At 30.0% G+C, this 19052-nt stretch overlaps 1 protein-coding gene across 3 annotated transcripts in view; it reads right to left on the bottom strand.

The window, feature by feature from the left end:
• LOC107436958 (PAX3- and PAX7-binding protein 1) overlaps positions 1 to 19052 on the bottom strand; it is a 55873-nt gene that overhangs the window by 33039 nt on the left and 3782 nt on the right. Inside the window, exons 2-8 of one of the 3 annotated variants that reach the window (XM_043041305.2) lie at positions 13706 to 13890; positions 11972 to 12071; positions 11296 to 11425; positions 8578 to 8696; positions 6738 to 6826; positions 5398 to 5421; positions 445 to 459 (exon numbers count right to left, since the gene is read on the bottom strand). In XM_043041305.2, the coding sequence (XP_042897239.1) occupies positions 445 to 459; positions 5398 to 5421; positions 6738 to 6826; positions 8578 to 8696; positions 11296 to 11425; positions 11972 to 12071; positions 13706 to 13890 (662 nt within the window). The remainder of the gene's footprint in view (positions 1 to 444; positions 460 to 5397; positions 5422 to 6737; positions 6827 to 8577; positions 8697 to 11295; positions 11426 to 11971; positions 12072 to 13705; positions 13891 to 19052) is intronic. The other 2 variants (XM_071187197.1, XM_043041306.2) reach the window with 2 other exon arrangements.

Here is a 19052-nt window from a genome sequence, read left to right as displayed (position 1 = left end):
CTGATATAATATATGCGACAGAAGATGAAGTGGAGTCTCGCCCCGAACGCATTGATTGTCTGCTGTGCTCCAGGCGCTTGACAGACACCAAGACACTAGGCCCGGTTAGAAACGGTGGCGTTAAAAACCACGTGAGAGAGCTCGGGAACAAAACAGAAAGAACAAGAAAGATCCGCGGGTGTTTTACAAAAAGGGCCGTCGGCAGTTTTGGACAAATTCAAGGACCTAAATTTAGCAAAAAAAATTTCAAGGACTTTCAAGGACTCTCAAGGACCGTGGGAACCCTGATCTTGCTTCAAAAGCTCAGATATATTTGATAAATTTAATATAGTTTATAGAATATAAAACTTCTTTTACCACAATTGAGTATTTTTTAATTAAATCAATAAAAAATATCAAAGAATTGCGAATTAAGTTAGATATGTAGATTTTTATGATACATACCTTTGCAATTAAATTCTAAAAAATAATGAATGTAAAGATTTTTAGTAGTAATATATGCATCTTAAAATAAATTTTTATTTTAAAAAAATCAATAATCAATAACAAAGGAAATAGTTCAAAGAAAAAAATTAAAATTTAATTATAATTTGACATATATTAATTCGCATGATAAGACTACCCCACCAAAAGGCATTAAAAACATTATCATAAAATATTATGGAACTTTTTTTAAAAATTTAATACACTACAGACACAGTTGGCACATGCTAAAGATAGAGGATTTTAGCAAAGTAAGCATTTATGAAATGATTGCACATTCTTTGCCTCAATAATATGAATTTTAAAGTTATAATACCAATTGTAGTAATAATACAACAGGTATGAGAGTAGTCACAAAGTAAAACAGAGCAAATCCAAGAATGAATATACAATATATATATGTATCTAAGTTCAAAATGAAGATAAAACAAAGGAAAACTATATACATATGAAAAAAGGGGGGAAGAGAAAAATAATAATAAAAAAAATAACAAACTGGAAAAAAAAAAGATAAAATTTTTTTTAAAAAAATCCAGAAATTAAAAGATAGTCCACAAGTATCACTTTTCATTAGTCCACACGGTTATATCCACAAAAAAGAGTGCTTTCTGATTATCAATATCGCCAAAGCAAAATATATTAATACAATAGTGGGAGGAGCACTGAAAAAATTTTTTTACAAAATTACAATAAATAAAATGGAACACAATAAGTAAAAATAACACGTAAAAACAGAAAATAAATTTTACGGATTTTTTTATAAAAAATTTATCTTTTTTTTTCCCAGTTTGTTATTTTTTTTATTATTATTTTTCTCCCCCCCCCCTTTTTTCATATGTCTGTAATTTTCCTTTGATCTTCATCTTGAACTTATCTAATGAGTTCTGCTTATTTGCAGCTGATGCGCAATAAATGAAACTTATTGTTTTTCTTCATTTTCTTCGTGCTTTTTTGTATTTATTTATCTTGTCACGCACGTTATCACATGCATGATTTTAAATTGAGAGAATATGAATCCCGATATGAGGCTTTTAAATCACGTGAATATGAAACTATATATCGAATTTTAAAAAATGCGAAAATACAAATCATGACGCGTGATTTTTAAATCGCGCGAATACAAATCACAATGTCTAATTTATAAGGCACGTATAAATACGAAAATCGATGTTTGATATTACAACAGCAAACACGAATCACGACATTGGATTTTAAGCTCATTTGATTAGGAATCGCTACATATGGTTTAAAAAGTGCGTAAATACAAATCGCGATATTAGATTTTTAAATCTCATAAATAAGAATCGCAATGTACGATATCTAAATCGCCTGAATAAGAATGACAATGTTCAACTTTCAAATTTTAAAATTAAATTAATTAATTTCGAATTTTCCGAATTTTAAAAAATGCGAAAATACAAATCATGACGCATGATTTTTAAATCGCGCGAATACAAATCACAATGTCTAATTTATAAAGCACGTGACGTATAAATACAAAAATCGATGTTTGATATTACAACAGCAAAAACGAATCATGACATTGGATTTTAAGCTCATTTGATTAGGAATCGCTACATACGGTTTAAAAAGTGCGTAAATACAAATCGCGATATTAGATTTTTAAATCTCATAAATAAGAATCGCAATTTACGATATTTAAATCGCCTGAATAAGAATGACAATGTTCAACTTTTAAATCAGGTAAATACGAAAATCGATATTCGACAATAAAATTGTGATTTTAAAAATGCATAAATACAAAATGCGATATTGGATTTTCAAATCTTGTAAATAAGAATCATAATGTACGATGTTTAAATAGCGTAAATAAGAATCGCAATGCGAAACTTTTAAATCAGGTAAATATGAAAATCGATTATTGATATTAAAATCGCGTGAATAAGACTCTAGACATTTGCAGAGTCTGGACTTGGGATTTCTAAAAGGCTTGTTTGTATTGTTTTTGTTAAGACATAATAAATAAAAATTTACAAGATTAATTGAATGAGTAAATAAATATTTTCACTGCAAATCCACATCTATTATATTTATTTTTCTTTTGCTTTCACACCAGACAACAGGGTCATGACGTCTGAATTGCGAAAATACGAGCTATCCGGCGGACGAATAAAAATACGGAAAATCTTATTTTCTGTGCGTAAAAGCGGAGAAAATAGCTAAAATAAGTAAAAATNCACTGCAAATCCACCTGTATTATATTTTTTTCTCGTTTGCTTTCACGCCAGACAACAGGGTCACGACGTCTGAATTGCGAAAATACGAGCTATCCGGCGGACGAATGAAAATACGGAAAATCTTATTTTCTGTGCGTAAAAGCGGAGAAAATAGCTAAAATAAGTAAAAATATGGAAGGGTTAGCAGCTAGAAGGTAGTTCGAATTTTATGTTTATCTTTGAAAAGTCGTAAATAAATATACTTATTTTATTTCAACAACTGAATTTTCAACAAAAAAAGCGGGATATTTATTAAAAAAACGAAACTTTTAGAGAATCAGAGTTTTTGATAAAAAGGCTGAAATTCGAGAGGCAAAAGCGAAAAAATCTCATCCCTGTATATAGGTCAACCAGTTCTATCCCAAGGAAATGATTTTTAGAGATACTTCAGATAGAGGAATGAGGACTTCAATACTTTCGCTCTGCAGAAAATTAAATTCCTCATAAAATACTTTAACTTGCTCAAAAAAATTTTTTGCGGAAATTAGCGGGAAAAATGGAAGAATCACATTTTTGATACAAGCATTCTTTCAAAATTGTTTTACAAACTAGCAAATTATATTTTACCCAAAAAATTAATTGCAAACAAAGTCTGGAAATAAAGCAAAGAGTAAAAATAGTTAAGTAGTTAATTAGAAGCTCATAACAAAACAAAAATTAAACATAACATGTATTTTAAATTCAACTAATTATACACAAGCATTTACTAGATATTTTTGTCAACAATAAACAGTTAAATAAAAACTTTTATAAAAGATTTAAAATGTAATTCTCATATTATTTATCTGTAGTACTTTTATTAGGATTTAAACTCAAATAGTAATAACAATAATATCTTGAGTAATAACTTGAATGAATAATTCCAGAAAACTCAAACAGAAAGAAATTCTTTTGATGATGTAAAAACTTCATTTACTTCAAATATTATAAAGGTGAGAAAATTTGTCATTTGAGCACTCAAAAGCAACTTAAGCTATATCGCACAAACCAGGCGCCATTGAAAATTTAGAATAAAGGAGCACGATAGATATGAACATTATCAAGAATTTGATAAATTATATGTTGCCGCACATTTCTAGAACCTTTTTAGAAACCTTAGTTTTAATAATACCAAAATTCTTTCTACCCCTGTCATATCAGCTCATTTTGATACTCTAGAATCTTAATTACAACATGAGTTTCTCACCAGTTCTCCATAGTGCTTGGAAATGCACCTGCTTTGATTTGATTCTCTTAGCTATCGCGTTTTTTCAATTTTGTTTTTTACCCTTATTAATTTTGCATTTTTTGTTAGCAACTGTGTAATGATTTATTTTCCTCATTCCGTACTGATAAGTCTTGAGAATGGGTGCCTATTTTTGAGAGCTCAAAACATTAGATTCAGTGTCCTGACCAGTTCAACACACCAGACAAAACAGCAAATCAAAACAGGCATAGACTTGTACAATAGTTCTTACTGTGATGTTTATGAAAGAGTTTCAATGACAGAATGCAGCATTTTTGTTTAAAAAATCCTTGAGTCAGGAACTAGGTGTAATTATGAGTGTTCAATAACTTCAATGATTTTGGCAGTCGAGATTTCACTCTTCCCAGCCTTGGCAAATGAGATTTTGATATCCAAGTTTTTGTAAATTGAGAGTTTAATCTCTACAGTTTTATCAGTGAAAATTTTATATTATACTTCAATATTGGCAGTTTGACATTTGCAGTTTTGTCCAGACTTAACTCATTTAGAGACTTAAGAGTGAGTAAAGGTCAAGCAAGTTATACATCAGTTTAACATTGCAAATTAATGCAATAAACTTATCAGTGCAAAGGGTATTACAGAAGAACCTCGATTTAACAATGTTCGTCAGACTAGAGAAAAATTTCTTTAAAAAAATGGGACGTCACTATATTTGGGACATAAAAATTTCCATGAAAATAAAAAGTTGTGTATTTGTACATATTTAATTATATTTTGAAAAATTCTTAAATACAACTTAAAACTTAAAAGTTATTTAAAAAAGAAAGATAAAGAAATAAAAAAAAGCTAACATTTTTGCATGTTTAATGTTAAGTACACAATGAATTTTTCGAAAATTTTAAGGCATTTATTTCTCTCTCTTATTCTCCATGTCTTTTGAGTAAAATTTTCAATCTCTGCAGCCTAACTACTGCTTCATTGAATGATCCGAAGAGTCTTCTTCATCACTACTAGATTCTACAATTTCAGTGGATGAGATTCACATATCATCAGATCGTTATCACATTGTGAATAGTCCGTATCAAACTCAGAATTCTGTTCTAAAAGGCTATCAGTGTTTTCCTAGGTAGGAACTGGTATAAAACTACCTTTACTGAAACCATTAACACACACAAACCACCACACTCACAAAAAGACTGTTAATTAACCATTAACAGTCTTTCATGTATGCAGCTACTAGTCATTTGGTGAAAATTATCATCTAACAATTGGGTAAAAGATGACTTGGAGAGTCAGTATTTCAGGGAAATTGTATTAGAAGATGTTCTAAATATGTAGATTTTCCTTTTCTTTTCTCCTTTTCTTTACAATATCAATATAGGATATGGAAAGGGGCCAAGCTACAAAGACGTTAAAAGCAGAAATACGGTATTTATTAGTTATTTTATGTTCTACTGCTATACACAGAAATCATAGTAAAAACAAACTTACTCGTAATCTTCGTCCAACAGTGACCTAAAAATCTCCATTTTAGTATGGATTCATATATTTAGAGGTATCCTAATTATGAATTTCTTTAAATTCAAATTATGCAATGAATAAAAAAGCTATAAGATTAATATTTCCTTGGAAACACTTTATGTAAAAATTATTTGCATGTAAACAGAAAACTCTAATCATAAAGTTAAATTTGAACTATCTATTCGATATTTCAAAGAAAATGTGTGAAAAAAACACCTAAAATAATTAAGAAATAAAAAAATAATCTAGTTTCTTTACACCAACATAAACACATTTCATCCAATGAAATAATAACATCATTTGAAGTAAAGACAAAAATTTATCAATTACTTATAAAAATAAAACAAATGTCATGAAAAAATTTTTTAAAAATTAAACTAAAGTTAAAATTCTTAAAAGTATTACTCTCTCTATTTCTCAATTTTGCACCAAAAGCCAATTATATGTAGTAGATACACTTTATTTAGGTTGCACGGGACAAGTTCGGCAAACGGGCTATTAGCAATGGTCTGGAAAACATATTTGAGGATGGCCCAAAGACACGCTATCACAATTTTGATTTTCTGCAGAGGGTAAAGATGACATGAGCGCAATGTCGAGCACTTTAAGGTAGAACAATTTTGAGAGAACCAATAGCACACAACCATTTCCAGGCTGATCAAAGTGATCACCCACCCGCTCACTGACCGCCACCAATTTGATTTCGGTAATCCACTGGGACGTCTTACGACCAGTCCACTGTGGGATGGAAATTATGAAGCATTGAAAAGCTTCACTAAAAATCTAATATTGAGCAAAATGTTTAAAAACTTATATATTTATAAATAAATAAATATTGAATGAACACCATTCAGTAATTTTTGAACATTAGCTGATAGAAATGATTAATATAAAATAAGTGAACTTCAATAAGAAACTCTCCATTACTGTTTAAAATCAAATCATAATCAAGCCTATACAGGTTATTTCGCTGCTTAATTAGTTTAAAAGGTTGAGGTTTTACCATAAATTGAAAGTTATAAGCCAAGAAGAGGAACACCAAAAAATATAACAGTAGGAAGTTAAAGACCAAAATCTTATTTCAAAAACTGTGTAAGCAGTATTTTTTATTTTAATCATATCATAAACAAACATTACAGATAGTATCTAATAAGAATTATTAACATCACGATTAAAGTACAAAGTACACAGAAAAAATTTAACATAAATATATACCTTAATGTCATAACATAAAGTCACTGTTCCAACTACATTAAAAGTCATTAAAAAAAATACAGAGAGAAAAATTTAACAATAGAGTTTAAACAAACCTGTACAACACCAACGCCTTTTTTTATTTGCTCTCTCTCCCAGCGATCCAGTTCAGCAGCATCTTCTTTTTCCAATTCAGTAGATTGCCCTGCAAAAAGGACGATATTTAGGAGTGGTCAACAGTAAAAAAGTTATAAATCACTTTATAACAAAAATTAAAAACAATTGAACTGATATTTAATAACTTAGTAAATTATTAAATTTTAAAGCTTAAAAAGAAACAGCTACTAAACAATAATGCATTGTTTTATACTTAGAAACAAACACCTACAGTGAAAACTTCAAAAGCTTTAGCCACAGCAACATTCGAACCCAAGCTATTAGCTATCCTTTCAATTCGTTAAATATAACATGCATGTATACTAAACCAATATTATTCTACAATTTACTCTTCTACAAACACTGTCTGTTAATATCGTTGACTAATGTTTTTACGTACTTTAATGCCATCTATAGCTAATTTAAAGAAGGGTAATAATCTTACTTTAGCTAAAGCCTTCAGAGTTATCACTCGTTTTTTTGCATGGAACAATGTGCTTTTATTGCTCAGTAGCAATTATTTTTTATTAATATGAATGTACAGTGGAAACCAATAATGCTTCCAATCATTTTTTAAATAAAGTCATCAAAATACAGTTAAACCGTGATTCATCATTCCTGCTTCATTTGCTTTCCTGAATGTCATATGTATGAATGATTCCTTCACACATGTCTTTCTTATTAAGTTAATAATACAATGCATAGACTGTTTTTTAAACTCAAAGAGTCTTACATCTATCATTCATAAATTATAACATTCAAAAATTTTATCAACTTTTAAAAGTACTGAAATTATTTCATTTTGGGAGAAAAACAGTAACTGATGAAGAAAAGACTTTTTCATGCCTCAAATAGCATTTTTGCACAAATTGATATAAATGAAGTTATCGTGATGTTTGAACAGTGTAAGAGTACAACTTCAACAGTGCCATCTATAATCAAAATCTTACAATACTAATGAAGAGGACAAAACAGACGTACAACCAGTGCCAACATTTGCAGAAGAATTTGAAGCCTTCAAAAAAATGAGGAACTATCTTCATTCACCGAATTTACAGAAAATGAACAATAATCTGTTACAAATGTCGAAAATTTATTGTTTGGGCTAAGAAAAAAAAGTGTGTTCAAACTGAAATTTCTAAATTATGCTGTTGTTGTCGTCGGCCATTAAGTCACAGGGATACGATTGTTCTTGTTTTCCAGTGGCCCCATCCACGGCCAAGAATTTGACTTCTGCCACACCCGTTTATAGGGCGGACTCATTCATACTTCCATTTATTCCTCCACAGATCATAATTTTAATCTGAACCAGAGACCAATCAATCTCCAATTCAGTACCCCCAGGCAAGTAGATTTCTTGGGAACATGGAGGACTTTGTGACCCGACAGGTTTAAAGTGCACCAGTAACCAATTACTACACAGGGAGTCTTCGGCTGGCTGGATGCGAACTCCCATTCTCACAAACGTTAGTCCAGCGCCATGCCAACCAGGCTATCTAGGCTGAAATTTCTAAATACTTTAATTAAATAAATCTGTTCATTTACCTTTCTTTTACATAGTCAATATTTTTGCAATATTTTGCTTTACTATTTGTCATGCAGTTTTAATTCACTATTTGATATTTTAATGTTGACCCACATTCCTCCTATCGCTCACAATGAAAGAACCATTAAAAACGATCCATTGAGATTCTGCTGTATTGTGAAAACTCTTAAAATAATTCTGAAATTAACAACTTATAAGCGGGTATAATATTTCGAAAAAATGAAGTTATATTAAATTAAAGACTATATAATCACCTTTTTGAAGAGAAAGAAATGTTTCACGCATTTTTTGTCTATCAGCAGCATCAGTATTAACAGTAAAACTCAAGCGAGATGGTTCGTCATCGTCGTCACTTCTGTCATTATCGTCATCTCTGGAAACAAATACAAAATGTGAGAATATTTTCAATATTTTAGAACATTGAACACTTGCTCATCAACTTCTCAGAAATACTTATGGACTAGGGAAATTCAGTTTGAGATTAAACTTGGCATATTTTGAGGGTGTTCACCCCTTGTGGACTAGTCAGCCAATTTCAAGAAATATCCATTTTAAAATTGAAGCATGTATATCCTAAAAAAATCTTCATTTTGATAGTGATGCAACAGCTTAGTGGTAAGAAACTTGCCCAACTACAAGATAATTGGAATTCTAATGATGATTTTCAATAATCTCATTAATCCAATCAAATAAATGCTTTTTTCTTACAAATGGTATCCATTTAAACATTATTTTATTTAATTAGCAGATTTTTTTTTAATTATAAAACATTACTTGACCATAAAATTACCATATTTATTTTTTTATTTTTTTTATTTTTAATAAATATTTTTCTCTTTACAAATAGAATAACTTTAAAAATAATTTTTTTAAAATTTTATTTATTGATTTTTTTTCAGTTTCCAGATATTACCTGACATTTAAATTTTAGCGATAGTTCAATCGTCCTATAAAATGATATTAGTTAAAATAAGCTAAGTTAATTAAAATAAGTTAGATGGTCTCACACACGGTGATGCTTATTATTACAGACAGAGGGGAAAAAATCAACTAAAACATTTGTGAAATTTTGCAGAGTTAACTGAACAAAAATAAGTTCCTGTGAAGACAATATATTAAAATAAAAGCAACAGTTAATTGTCAATTTCCATGGTCAACTTAAAATAGTATAATAAAATATGGCTACTAAGCTTCCTAACTTTTAAAAGATTAAGAAATCTTTTCAGCAGATCAGCTCTCTTAAGGTGTACTATTAATAAATAAATTTTAACCCCAAAGAGAATTTCCCAAACTATGCACCCTCTTTGCTAGTATTTTAAATAAAACTATGCATCACAAAAAAATATGTATTTAAATGAAAAAATGATATAGAAAAAATAGGATTTAAATCATTTCATATAAGAGCCCCTTTTTTCAAATAGAACTATAAAGATAAATGAAGTGTTTAGGATTATACACTTAGATCAAACAAAACTATTTTACAGTTTTAAATTTATTAGAGACTAAACTATTTTATATTAACTATTCAACTATTTTAAGACTAAAAGTGCTTTGGTTAAAATTATTGAGCAGTTTACTCAAGTGATTTTAATATTGTAGAAATATTTTTTAACAAAAGTGTAATGATAACCAATCATTATACTTATTGATGATACATTAAAAAAGATATTGATGCATTCAATAGTTTTATCTAATGTTGGAAACACAACAATAAAGGCTAATGACGGAAGGCTTCTTGTAACTGAAAATTGTGCCTAAATTAGTTTAAACATCTAAAAAATGTTTAGGTAGAGAAAATAAAATTGGCAAGTTTAATATTGGAACCTCCTAGTAAAATTTTTGAGGAGTAAAACTCAAATCTGACGCATGAAACACATGTCTAGACGTCTTTTGATTTGAACTAGCGTGCTGAAATATGTCTTTTTTTTTAACACAACTTAAGGGCAGTTAAAATATTTTAAACTCTCACAACAGGGGGAGAGGGGGGGTAAGTTTATTTTTGCAGAAGAAGGGTTATAAGAAAAGCTTACATAAGAACAAAATCTTAACATTTTCAAAATTTTCTTTTAAAAAAAATGCAAAGAAGAGAAATTAGAAATTTAGACTAAAAGTTGAATTAACAGAAAGAAAAAGTTGAAAAATTTTTCCTAAGGAAAAATTTTCCCAACTCAAGAATTTTTAGCACAGAAGTGAAATGAAACACAAAGAATTCCTAAAAAATATTCTTCTATTTTATAAAATGAATTAAAATTTAAATTTTGTTCTATACAACTTTTATTTCAGTTTAATCCTAATACTTAAAGACAAAATTAAAATTAAAATCAAGAAGAGACTGTTTAACATAAGCATGAAATGGGGTTTGTCTGTTCACAAGGAAGAGAAAATCCAAAATTGCCAAAAACATGCTTCATGCTTGAACATGCTTTAAAGAGATTTTTTTTTTTCACTGAACGCTTTTTATTTCTCAACAAATACTAAGATGATTGATATTCCGAATATATCAATAAATAAGAAAAATTATCTTTAAACAATCTTTTTGAAATGGAAGACAAAAGGAAACTGTTTATTCAATATATCTAGGCTTAAAAAATTTTTTTAATTATAACAATATTGCAATTTTTATGACTAAAAAAAATTCTAATTAAAAATTTGTTTTATAATCAAAAAGCTTGTATTTTAGCAAACAACTTTCTTATTTGATTCTTGCGTATCTGAAATTACATCTTTTCCGAACATGGGAAATAATTTAATTATTTTAAATGCAAGGAAAAATATTTGCTATAAAAATAACAGCATCATAGTCACAGTTGTACTAAAGATGAATGGAAAACTTTAAGAATAAATAAATTATTCAAAATTTTTTAACACATGATTGGAAGTTTCCAAAAATCTTATGTTTACTTGATAAGTACAAATTGAAAAAAATAAATAAAGTAGAAAACAAAGTAGCTCAGGAAAGAAGCGAAAAATACCTAATGAGACGAGATTTAGATTCATCTTCATTCTCCGCTTCTTCCACTGGAATGAAGTCTCCCATTTCTCTAGCCATTTGTCGATGTTTCTTCATCGCATAAATTGTAGCTGCATCTGGGATTATACCACCTAATTTAAATAATGAAACATTTATAACTAAAAGCAAAGATCCCCCAAGAAATAAAAAAGGGAAAGATGCTTCCAAAAAACAAGGGCAGCTTCAGTTTAGAAAGGCACTCCCTGCTCCAGCTAAATATATTAATATACTCAAAATAAAAATACTCAAATAAATACAAGATATAATGGTATTGCATATTAATTTAGCCAAAAAATAATTTGTAGTTGAAATGGTAATCTGAAGCTCCTAGTTTTTGTAACTGGAAGACAATGCAATCTCTTTCTTTAAAATTAAAAAGGAGTAAAAAGAGCACTCTTTTTCCAAATAAAAAAAGCACTTTTTCTTTTCTAAGGGAAAGGGGAGTGCCATTATCTCTGTTAAAGGCAAAAGGCTGTGAAACCCTCCTAAATATGCTGTTTTGAGATCTAAAAAGGGACATAAATTAGTTATCTGACTAAAAAGGATGATTCAATACATCACAATTAATTACAAAATAACTAGACAATCAATACATCTCTAAAATAATAAATAATTATTTTAAACTATTTAATGCTTACTTTGTAAAACATTTTTGAAAGGATTATTTTTTTCCTTTTCCTCCTCTGATTCTACTTCCATATCTTCTGCATCATTACCGGTCAAGATTTTAAAACCATCCTAAAGAAATTAAGAAAATGCATATTAAAGAGTTAATTATATAAGGAATGTTTACAATTGGAAAAAAACAATTTATCTTAACCTGTTACATCTTTTATTTCACAATTAGTAAAGAATTGATAAAAAATATTTTTTAAAAATTTAAAACTAAAAAAAAATGTATTCCTATTTAAGCTAGATTCAAGCACATTCAAAAACATTTATAAATTGAAAGACACTTCTCATCATTTATATTGTACCCCAAATTGTATTTAATGCAATAGTGACTGTGTCATGAATGCTGAGCATCTTGGTGACAATCTCTGGTGACATTTATGACAGATAATGGAAACCTACATGACCTGTTCAGAAGCATACGAAGAAACATTTTGTAATAGGGTAGTGCCCATATTGGTGTATGATGACATTTATGGGCATGAGTTTTTATGCAATTATAATCCTGGCAATGTGTCGTAATTAACCTAAAAGCTTGTCATAATATTTATGCGACCTCATGCTACATAAAACGTTTTTAAACTTGCCCATTTAGACAAAAAATATAATTTTGAAAAAACTGCAGACGAGAGAGAGAAGCTAATTGCAGAGTAATGATAGAATAAAAGATACTTTAAAAAATCTCAAGCAACAGAAAACAAAACAAAAAAGGAATTACCCAGTGTCATTTGCACAATTATTAAAAGCACTAATATTTCTTAATTTTGAAGTTAAGAAATATATTTCACAAACTTTTTGTTCAAATAAAATTATAACGCAAAAATTTTTTAAAATTTGGTGAGAAATAAAAATAATTTATTATTAAAATTTCATTGACCATTATTTAAAACATAATTATGCATATTCTTCATTGAATATGCAAAATTATGTTACAATATTGGTAAGTTATCCTTAAACTGATTTTTCTAGTTTGACTTTAAATAATATGTAAAAACTTTTTCTTGAGAAATTTTTCACCGTAAAACAGTTATTGAGAAAATCGAATTTTTTTTCTCTTTCTTTTAAGTATATGATTTTACACTCGTTTTTACGATGGATTAAAGTTGCAAGTTCTATAAATAAAATAAAAAATAAAACACATTTCGGGTATTGATTTGGTCAATTATGCATATATGTACTGTTTTATTTCTTAGATAAAGTAGTCTTTGCTCATGCATGAAACTTTAGTTGTCTCTAAATTAATGTAATTTCAATAAAAATAATATCACATTTTATAAAATTTCTATGCTTGGCCTAAAATGGGTTAAAAGAAACGAATAATAATGCTAAGAAAAATTAAGCGTTTACATGAAGAAAACTACAACAAATGGTAAAATATATGACATAGAAATTCTATATTCTCTAAGAATATATGATTCAGAATAATTTTCCAGTGGCGCCATCTATGGGCAAGAATTAGACTTCTGCCACACCCATACATCACACCCGTTTATGGGCGAACCTATTCATACATCCATTCCTTCATCCACAGATCGTAATTTTTACCCGAACTAGAGAACGATCCATCTCCAATTCAGTACCCCCAGAGGTTCTGATTTGTTATGGGAACTTGGAGGACTTAGTTACCCGACAGAAAAAAATTTCTCAACTAAAACGACATTATCATTGCAGAAATTAAATCCAAAAATTGAAAGAAATACCTTAGATTTGCTATCTGCATCCTCCTCCTCAATATAACTTATTTCCGCTTTTCGACTTTGAAAATTTGAACTTGATGTTGTTAAAGTGGTTGATGAGGTTTCCTCCTTTTTTTTCCTTTCTTTTTCCCTTTGCTTCGCGAGACGCCTGCTGTACGACGATTTCTTTAACTTAAATACCTCCCCATCTATAAAATGAAAAATAGAAGAATTAACAGAAGCGCAACACTGTCATCTAGAAATAAAAGTACAGTCAAACCTCGATCAATCATTCCTGCGTGCATCGCCTTGTTTTATTGGTCCCATCAAAAATGCTATGTTATTAATACAGTTATTATAATCAATTATAATTACCAAAAATGCTGTCATAATGTTATTAATACCAGTGTAAACAGTTTTAGATATTAGTAAATTCTGGAGTCTATCATTTTGAAATTTTACCAACATTTTCAAAACAATTTAAGTTATTTCAGTTTTAAAAGAAATACAGTAAATCCTGATGTTAATAATAAAGAAAATGAAATTTGCTGCAGCTTTGGGAAAATTAACATTATGTTTGATATTAATGCATCAGTTGTTGAAAACGTTGAAACTTTATATGTGAGGTCAGATGAAAAAAATAATTGCAGGAACTGAAGGGCAAAATGATAGCAATAAGTATGGTGCAATAGAACCACAACCAGTACCAACATTTGCAGAAGGGTTCAAAACCTTTGAAACAATGGAGGAACTTCTTGTATTCCCACTAATTTACAGAAAAAGATCAGAAAGTAACTAGTGTCGAAAAATTATTTGGGTTGTGCAGGAAAAGTGTTCAAACCAAAATTTTCATATAACTTGAATAAATAAATGCATCAATTTATCTGTCTTTTGAATTGTAAATATTTTTACATTGTTTTTATGATTTAAAAAATTATTTTTATTGTAAATTTACTGATTTTCAAGTGCATTTCTTTTTTTTTTTTACTTTTCATACTTTTTCAAATCAATATTTTATACTGACCCACATTTGTTGCTCTGCCATATCTATCGTTCAAAGTGAATGATTCCATACGAAATGGTAAATCAAGGCAATACTGCACCCAAAAAAAAGAAGAAAAATCAGAACTAAGGGGCATTATTATTTTCCTGGCATGCGAGCTGCAATTAGAATCCAACAATATTCTAGACTAGGACTGGGTGATGTAAAAAATTTTATATTGTGATACAAATTCCTGTTATAGCGATGTATCGCGATTTAGCATAGGTTCAAAAATTATCTATCATAAATCTTTAAATCTATCAAAAATAAATAAAAGAAGTAAATCTATTACAAAAGAAAAAGTTTATTCTAAAAAATGCTTCGATAACATCAATAGCATCACTTAATTTCTTCAATTAAAATAATAAAGATGTCTTAAAAGTAAAAACAAACCCAAGCTTTATTTTAATTTTTTTTTAAATCTATTGGTTTAAAAATAATAATAAAACTGTAACAAAATATTTTACATTCATGCTTTAAAAATAAAAGGAAAAAAAAAGAAAGCAAAAAACAAACCAAAGAAATGTTTACCTTAGTAAAACATTTTTTAAATTACTTGTTAAAAAAAAATGTGCTTTTGAAACATTGTCAGACCTCTTTTTACTTAATTATTTAAAATAATAAAATTGTACTAACTAATGGTCAAATTCTATACTTAATAGATGTAAAAATTAATTTAAGTTTTTTATTTATTTATTATTAATTTCTTTTTTTGAAAATTAAATTAACTTGAGATTTATTTATTTAAAAATGATACTGACTATCTAACAAATTATGAAAGAAACAAGTATTAAAAGAATTTCAAAAAACATTTTAGAAAAAAAAACTTAAGTAATATTGTTAAAATATTGAAAAGCACCAAAACATTTCTTAACTTTTTACTTAATCTTAAAAAATAATTTGCTTTAACTAACAGCAAAATTTGGGAGGTAATGCCTGCCGCCTTCACGCGGTGTCTCCTGGATACCCCTCACTGGGTAACTAAATAGCAGGCAACCAACATGATGAGCAAAAGTAAAGCTTCGGATACGGCATCACTCTATACGGGACGGACAATTCCATTCTCGGGGTTTATTTTGACTCCAAACTAAATTGGGAAAGAGATTTTCCCAATTTCTGCAAGAGAGAGATTCTGCAAGACCAGAAAGATTTTCTGGTCTTGCAGAAATGCTATTGGTAGAACCTGGGGATTATCCCCCAAAATAGTTTACTGGATATACTCAATGATTATTAGTCCTATCATCACTTATGGCGCAGTCGTCTGGTGGTCGAGGACTAGATTGAGCTCCGCAAGGTCTAATCTTAATAGACTACAAAGAATGGTCTGTGTAGCCATGTCAGGCTGTCTTATGACCACTCCTACAGCTGCTCTAGAGAGCTTACTTGGGCTTCTTCCATTGAACTTACGCATTGAAGTTGAAACTCAGACCGGCATAAAGCATCTTATGTACCTTGGCCTATCGAAAGAGTATTCCAAACACTTGTCATAGGGTCATCTTGTTTCAAAAATGATGGATATACCCTATTTTATAATGCCTAGTGACTTTATGTCACAAAGATATGCTTTTCACAAGCCTTTCAAGATCCATTTTCCTACTAGAGATGAATAGTTTAATTGTCCTGGGTGGCTTAAAGGCAAATGTCTATTATGGTACACTGATGGTTCAAAAAATGGTGCCAAATCAGGAGCAGGAATTTATTGCTCCAATGACAGTACCAAACTTCATTTTCCCTCGGGAAACTATGCCACTGTTTTTCAGGCTGAGGTCTATGACATAATCTTGTGCTGCAAGATATGCTTAGACAAAGGATATAAAAATACGACTATCCTCATCTGTTATGACAGTCAGGCTGCTCTCCTATCACTGCCAGGGTGTAAATTCACCTCTTTGTTAGTGTGGGAATGCTTTTCGGTCCTCTGTGACCTATCCACTCATAACAGGTTATCCCAGCATTGGGTACCTGGACATATGGGTATCGGTGGAAATGAGCTAGCTGATGAAGCGACACGGGCTGGCTCTAATGCAATTTTCTGGGCCCCTGAACCTGCACTGGAAATTTCTCCCACCTCATTTAGGGCATCCATATTCAAGCTCTATGGCAAAATTGCCCATGAGCAAGGGCGCGCTGCTGACGGTCAGCGACAAGCTACGGAGCTAAATCGTAACTGTCCTAGTGTACATCAAAAAGAGCTTTTAAAGCGTAATAGAATAGTTTAAGGAAGATCATTGGTCTTCTTACTGGACACTGCATCCTCAGGAGACACCTACATAATGGGAATAGAATCCAATTCTCTTTGTCGCGGTTGTCATCTTGAAGAAGAGACATCACGACACAGTCGATGTGCCCTGCTCGTTGCAGCTGCCCAACCTCTAAGTCTAACAGCTAAATTTTAAAAAAATAAAATAACGCAAAATTTGTTTTAATTTTCTCAAAAATAAAAGCAAATTAAATTAATGTAGGCTTTGTTTTAATTTTTTCATGATTAAAAGCGACTGAAGATTTATTGGTTTAAAAATAATCGAATTCTAGACATGTATTTTGTGCATCAGAATTGAGTTTTACTCCTCAAAAATTTCACTGGGCGAAAAAATACTCTTCATAAAATTTTTGTTATAAAAAGTCAGTTTTTCTTACTACCGAATAAAGATAATCCCCTATAAAACCTGCCAATAAGTGTAGGCAAAGCGAAAATGAGTTTTGGCATGCATTCTGGATTTAGGAAATTAATTCCTATTGCCCTAACACTTCCAATAACTGAAGCTGATTTTGAAAGAGATTTTGCAATTCAAAACGGAATAAAATCTGAAAATCCAGCTTTGAAGCAATTGGATGATATTTCCAGATTGTGTTAAGAAGGACACTTTTCTATGCCACCAATGAAAGTGTCAATTGAGCATACTGTTAAATGATAGAAATAAAAATTTGAATTTATTTTAAATAAATTTTTGTTTGTTCTAAAAACCTTAATCTAATTAATTTGTAAAATTTTTTTTCTAATAACGGCAGGCACTGAGCTTTCGTTTTTCGCCTTAGAAGATGCTGGAAGTGTTGCTCATTTATCATTACCCAGTGGGCACCTGTGAGCCAAAGTCACAGAAGCGAGCAACATTACCCACGCCACACTGCCACAAATACCCGTTCACAGGGTGGGCCACATTCATACATTCACACATCAGAAAACAACACACAGAGAGAGAAACATCCATGCCCAGAGTGGGATTCGAGCTCGCAGCCATTGGCTTCGCAGTCAGGCACACTAACCACTCGGTCATCTGTCCGGCATTTGTAAAAACAATTAAAATATTGAGAAATAATGTTTTATAGTTAAATATTGTTGAAACCATTATTATAATGTATTTACTTTGAATAATTTATATATGTTAGTTTAGGGGTGCTCAACCTGCGGCCCGCGGGCCAAATGCGGCCCGCCAACCCTCGATGTGCGGCTCGCGGCAGCAATCTGAACAAAATGAAGAAAGAAAAAAATTAAATATTTGTTTTTGAAAAATAATAAAAAAAAATTCGGTAATTTAAATTTACACTTTTAAGTTTTTGACGCACCCAATCTCAATCAATGTAGTTTTTCGATGGTTAACGCTACGGATTTCAGCATAGTTTTAAAAATCCCAATATTTTTAATACATCATCGTTACGATTTACGAATTTTAATTACCACTTTTGACGCTTTTCGTATGTGCCGATTCCAATGACTTTTCGGTAGTTATTGCTACCCATTTTCAAGTAGTTTCTGAAATAGCGATTTTTGTAAGTCATGAAACGCTTTATTTGTGCAAACTTCATGGAAAATCTAAATGACTTTAGATCCTTTCTTCAACAGTTATTGCTGCACATTTTCGCCCGGTTTTTAAAACTTCGATATTTTAGCACGATATTATTACGAATCGCGAGTAAAGAATCGCTCATTTCGATAACCATTTTTTGACATGGTTTATTTATAACGATTTTATCGCAAATCAAATTATTTTTCAATCGTTATTTTAGAAATTATTGCTACACATTTCTACAAGGTTTTGAAAGTACCGATATTTTTTATACGCTATTGCGACATTTTAATTTTAAATCCCTCATTTAAATTACATAAAATTTTGATGGACTTTATTTACTTCAATTTCATCTGAAATATTAAAGTATTTTGGTTATTGTTTTAGTAGTTATTACGTTTTCCCCGTGATTTAAAAAGATTATGATATTTTTAATACTATGGTTTGACAGCAAGCGAGTTTTGAATCGCGCATTAAAATAATTATTTTTTATGTGCTCTGTTTGTGCCGATTTTATCATTTGCGTTGTACCGATTTTAACACG

This window comes from Parasteatoda tepidariorum, chromosome 10 (genome assembly GCF_043381705.1).
Source record: "Parasteatoda tepidariorum isolate YZ-2023 chromosome 10, CAS_Ptep_4.0, whole genome shotgun sequence".
NCBI classification, from domain to species: domain Eukaryota; kingdom Metazoa; phylum Arthropoda; class Arachnida; order Araneae; family Theridiidae; genus Parasteatoda; species Parasteatoda tepidariorum.
This window is presented reverse-complemented; position numbering and strand designations above follow the sequence as displayed.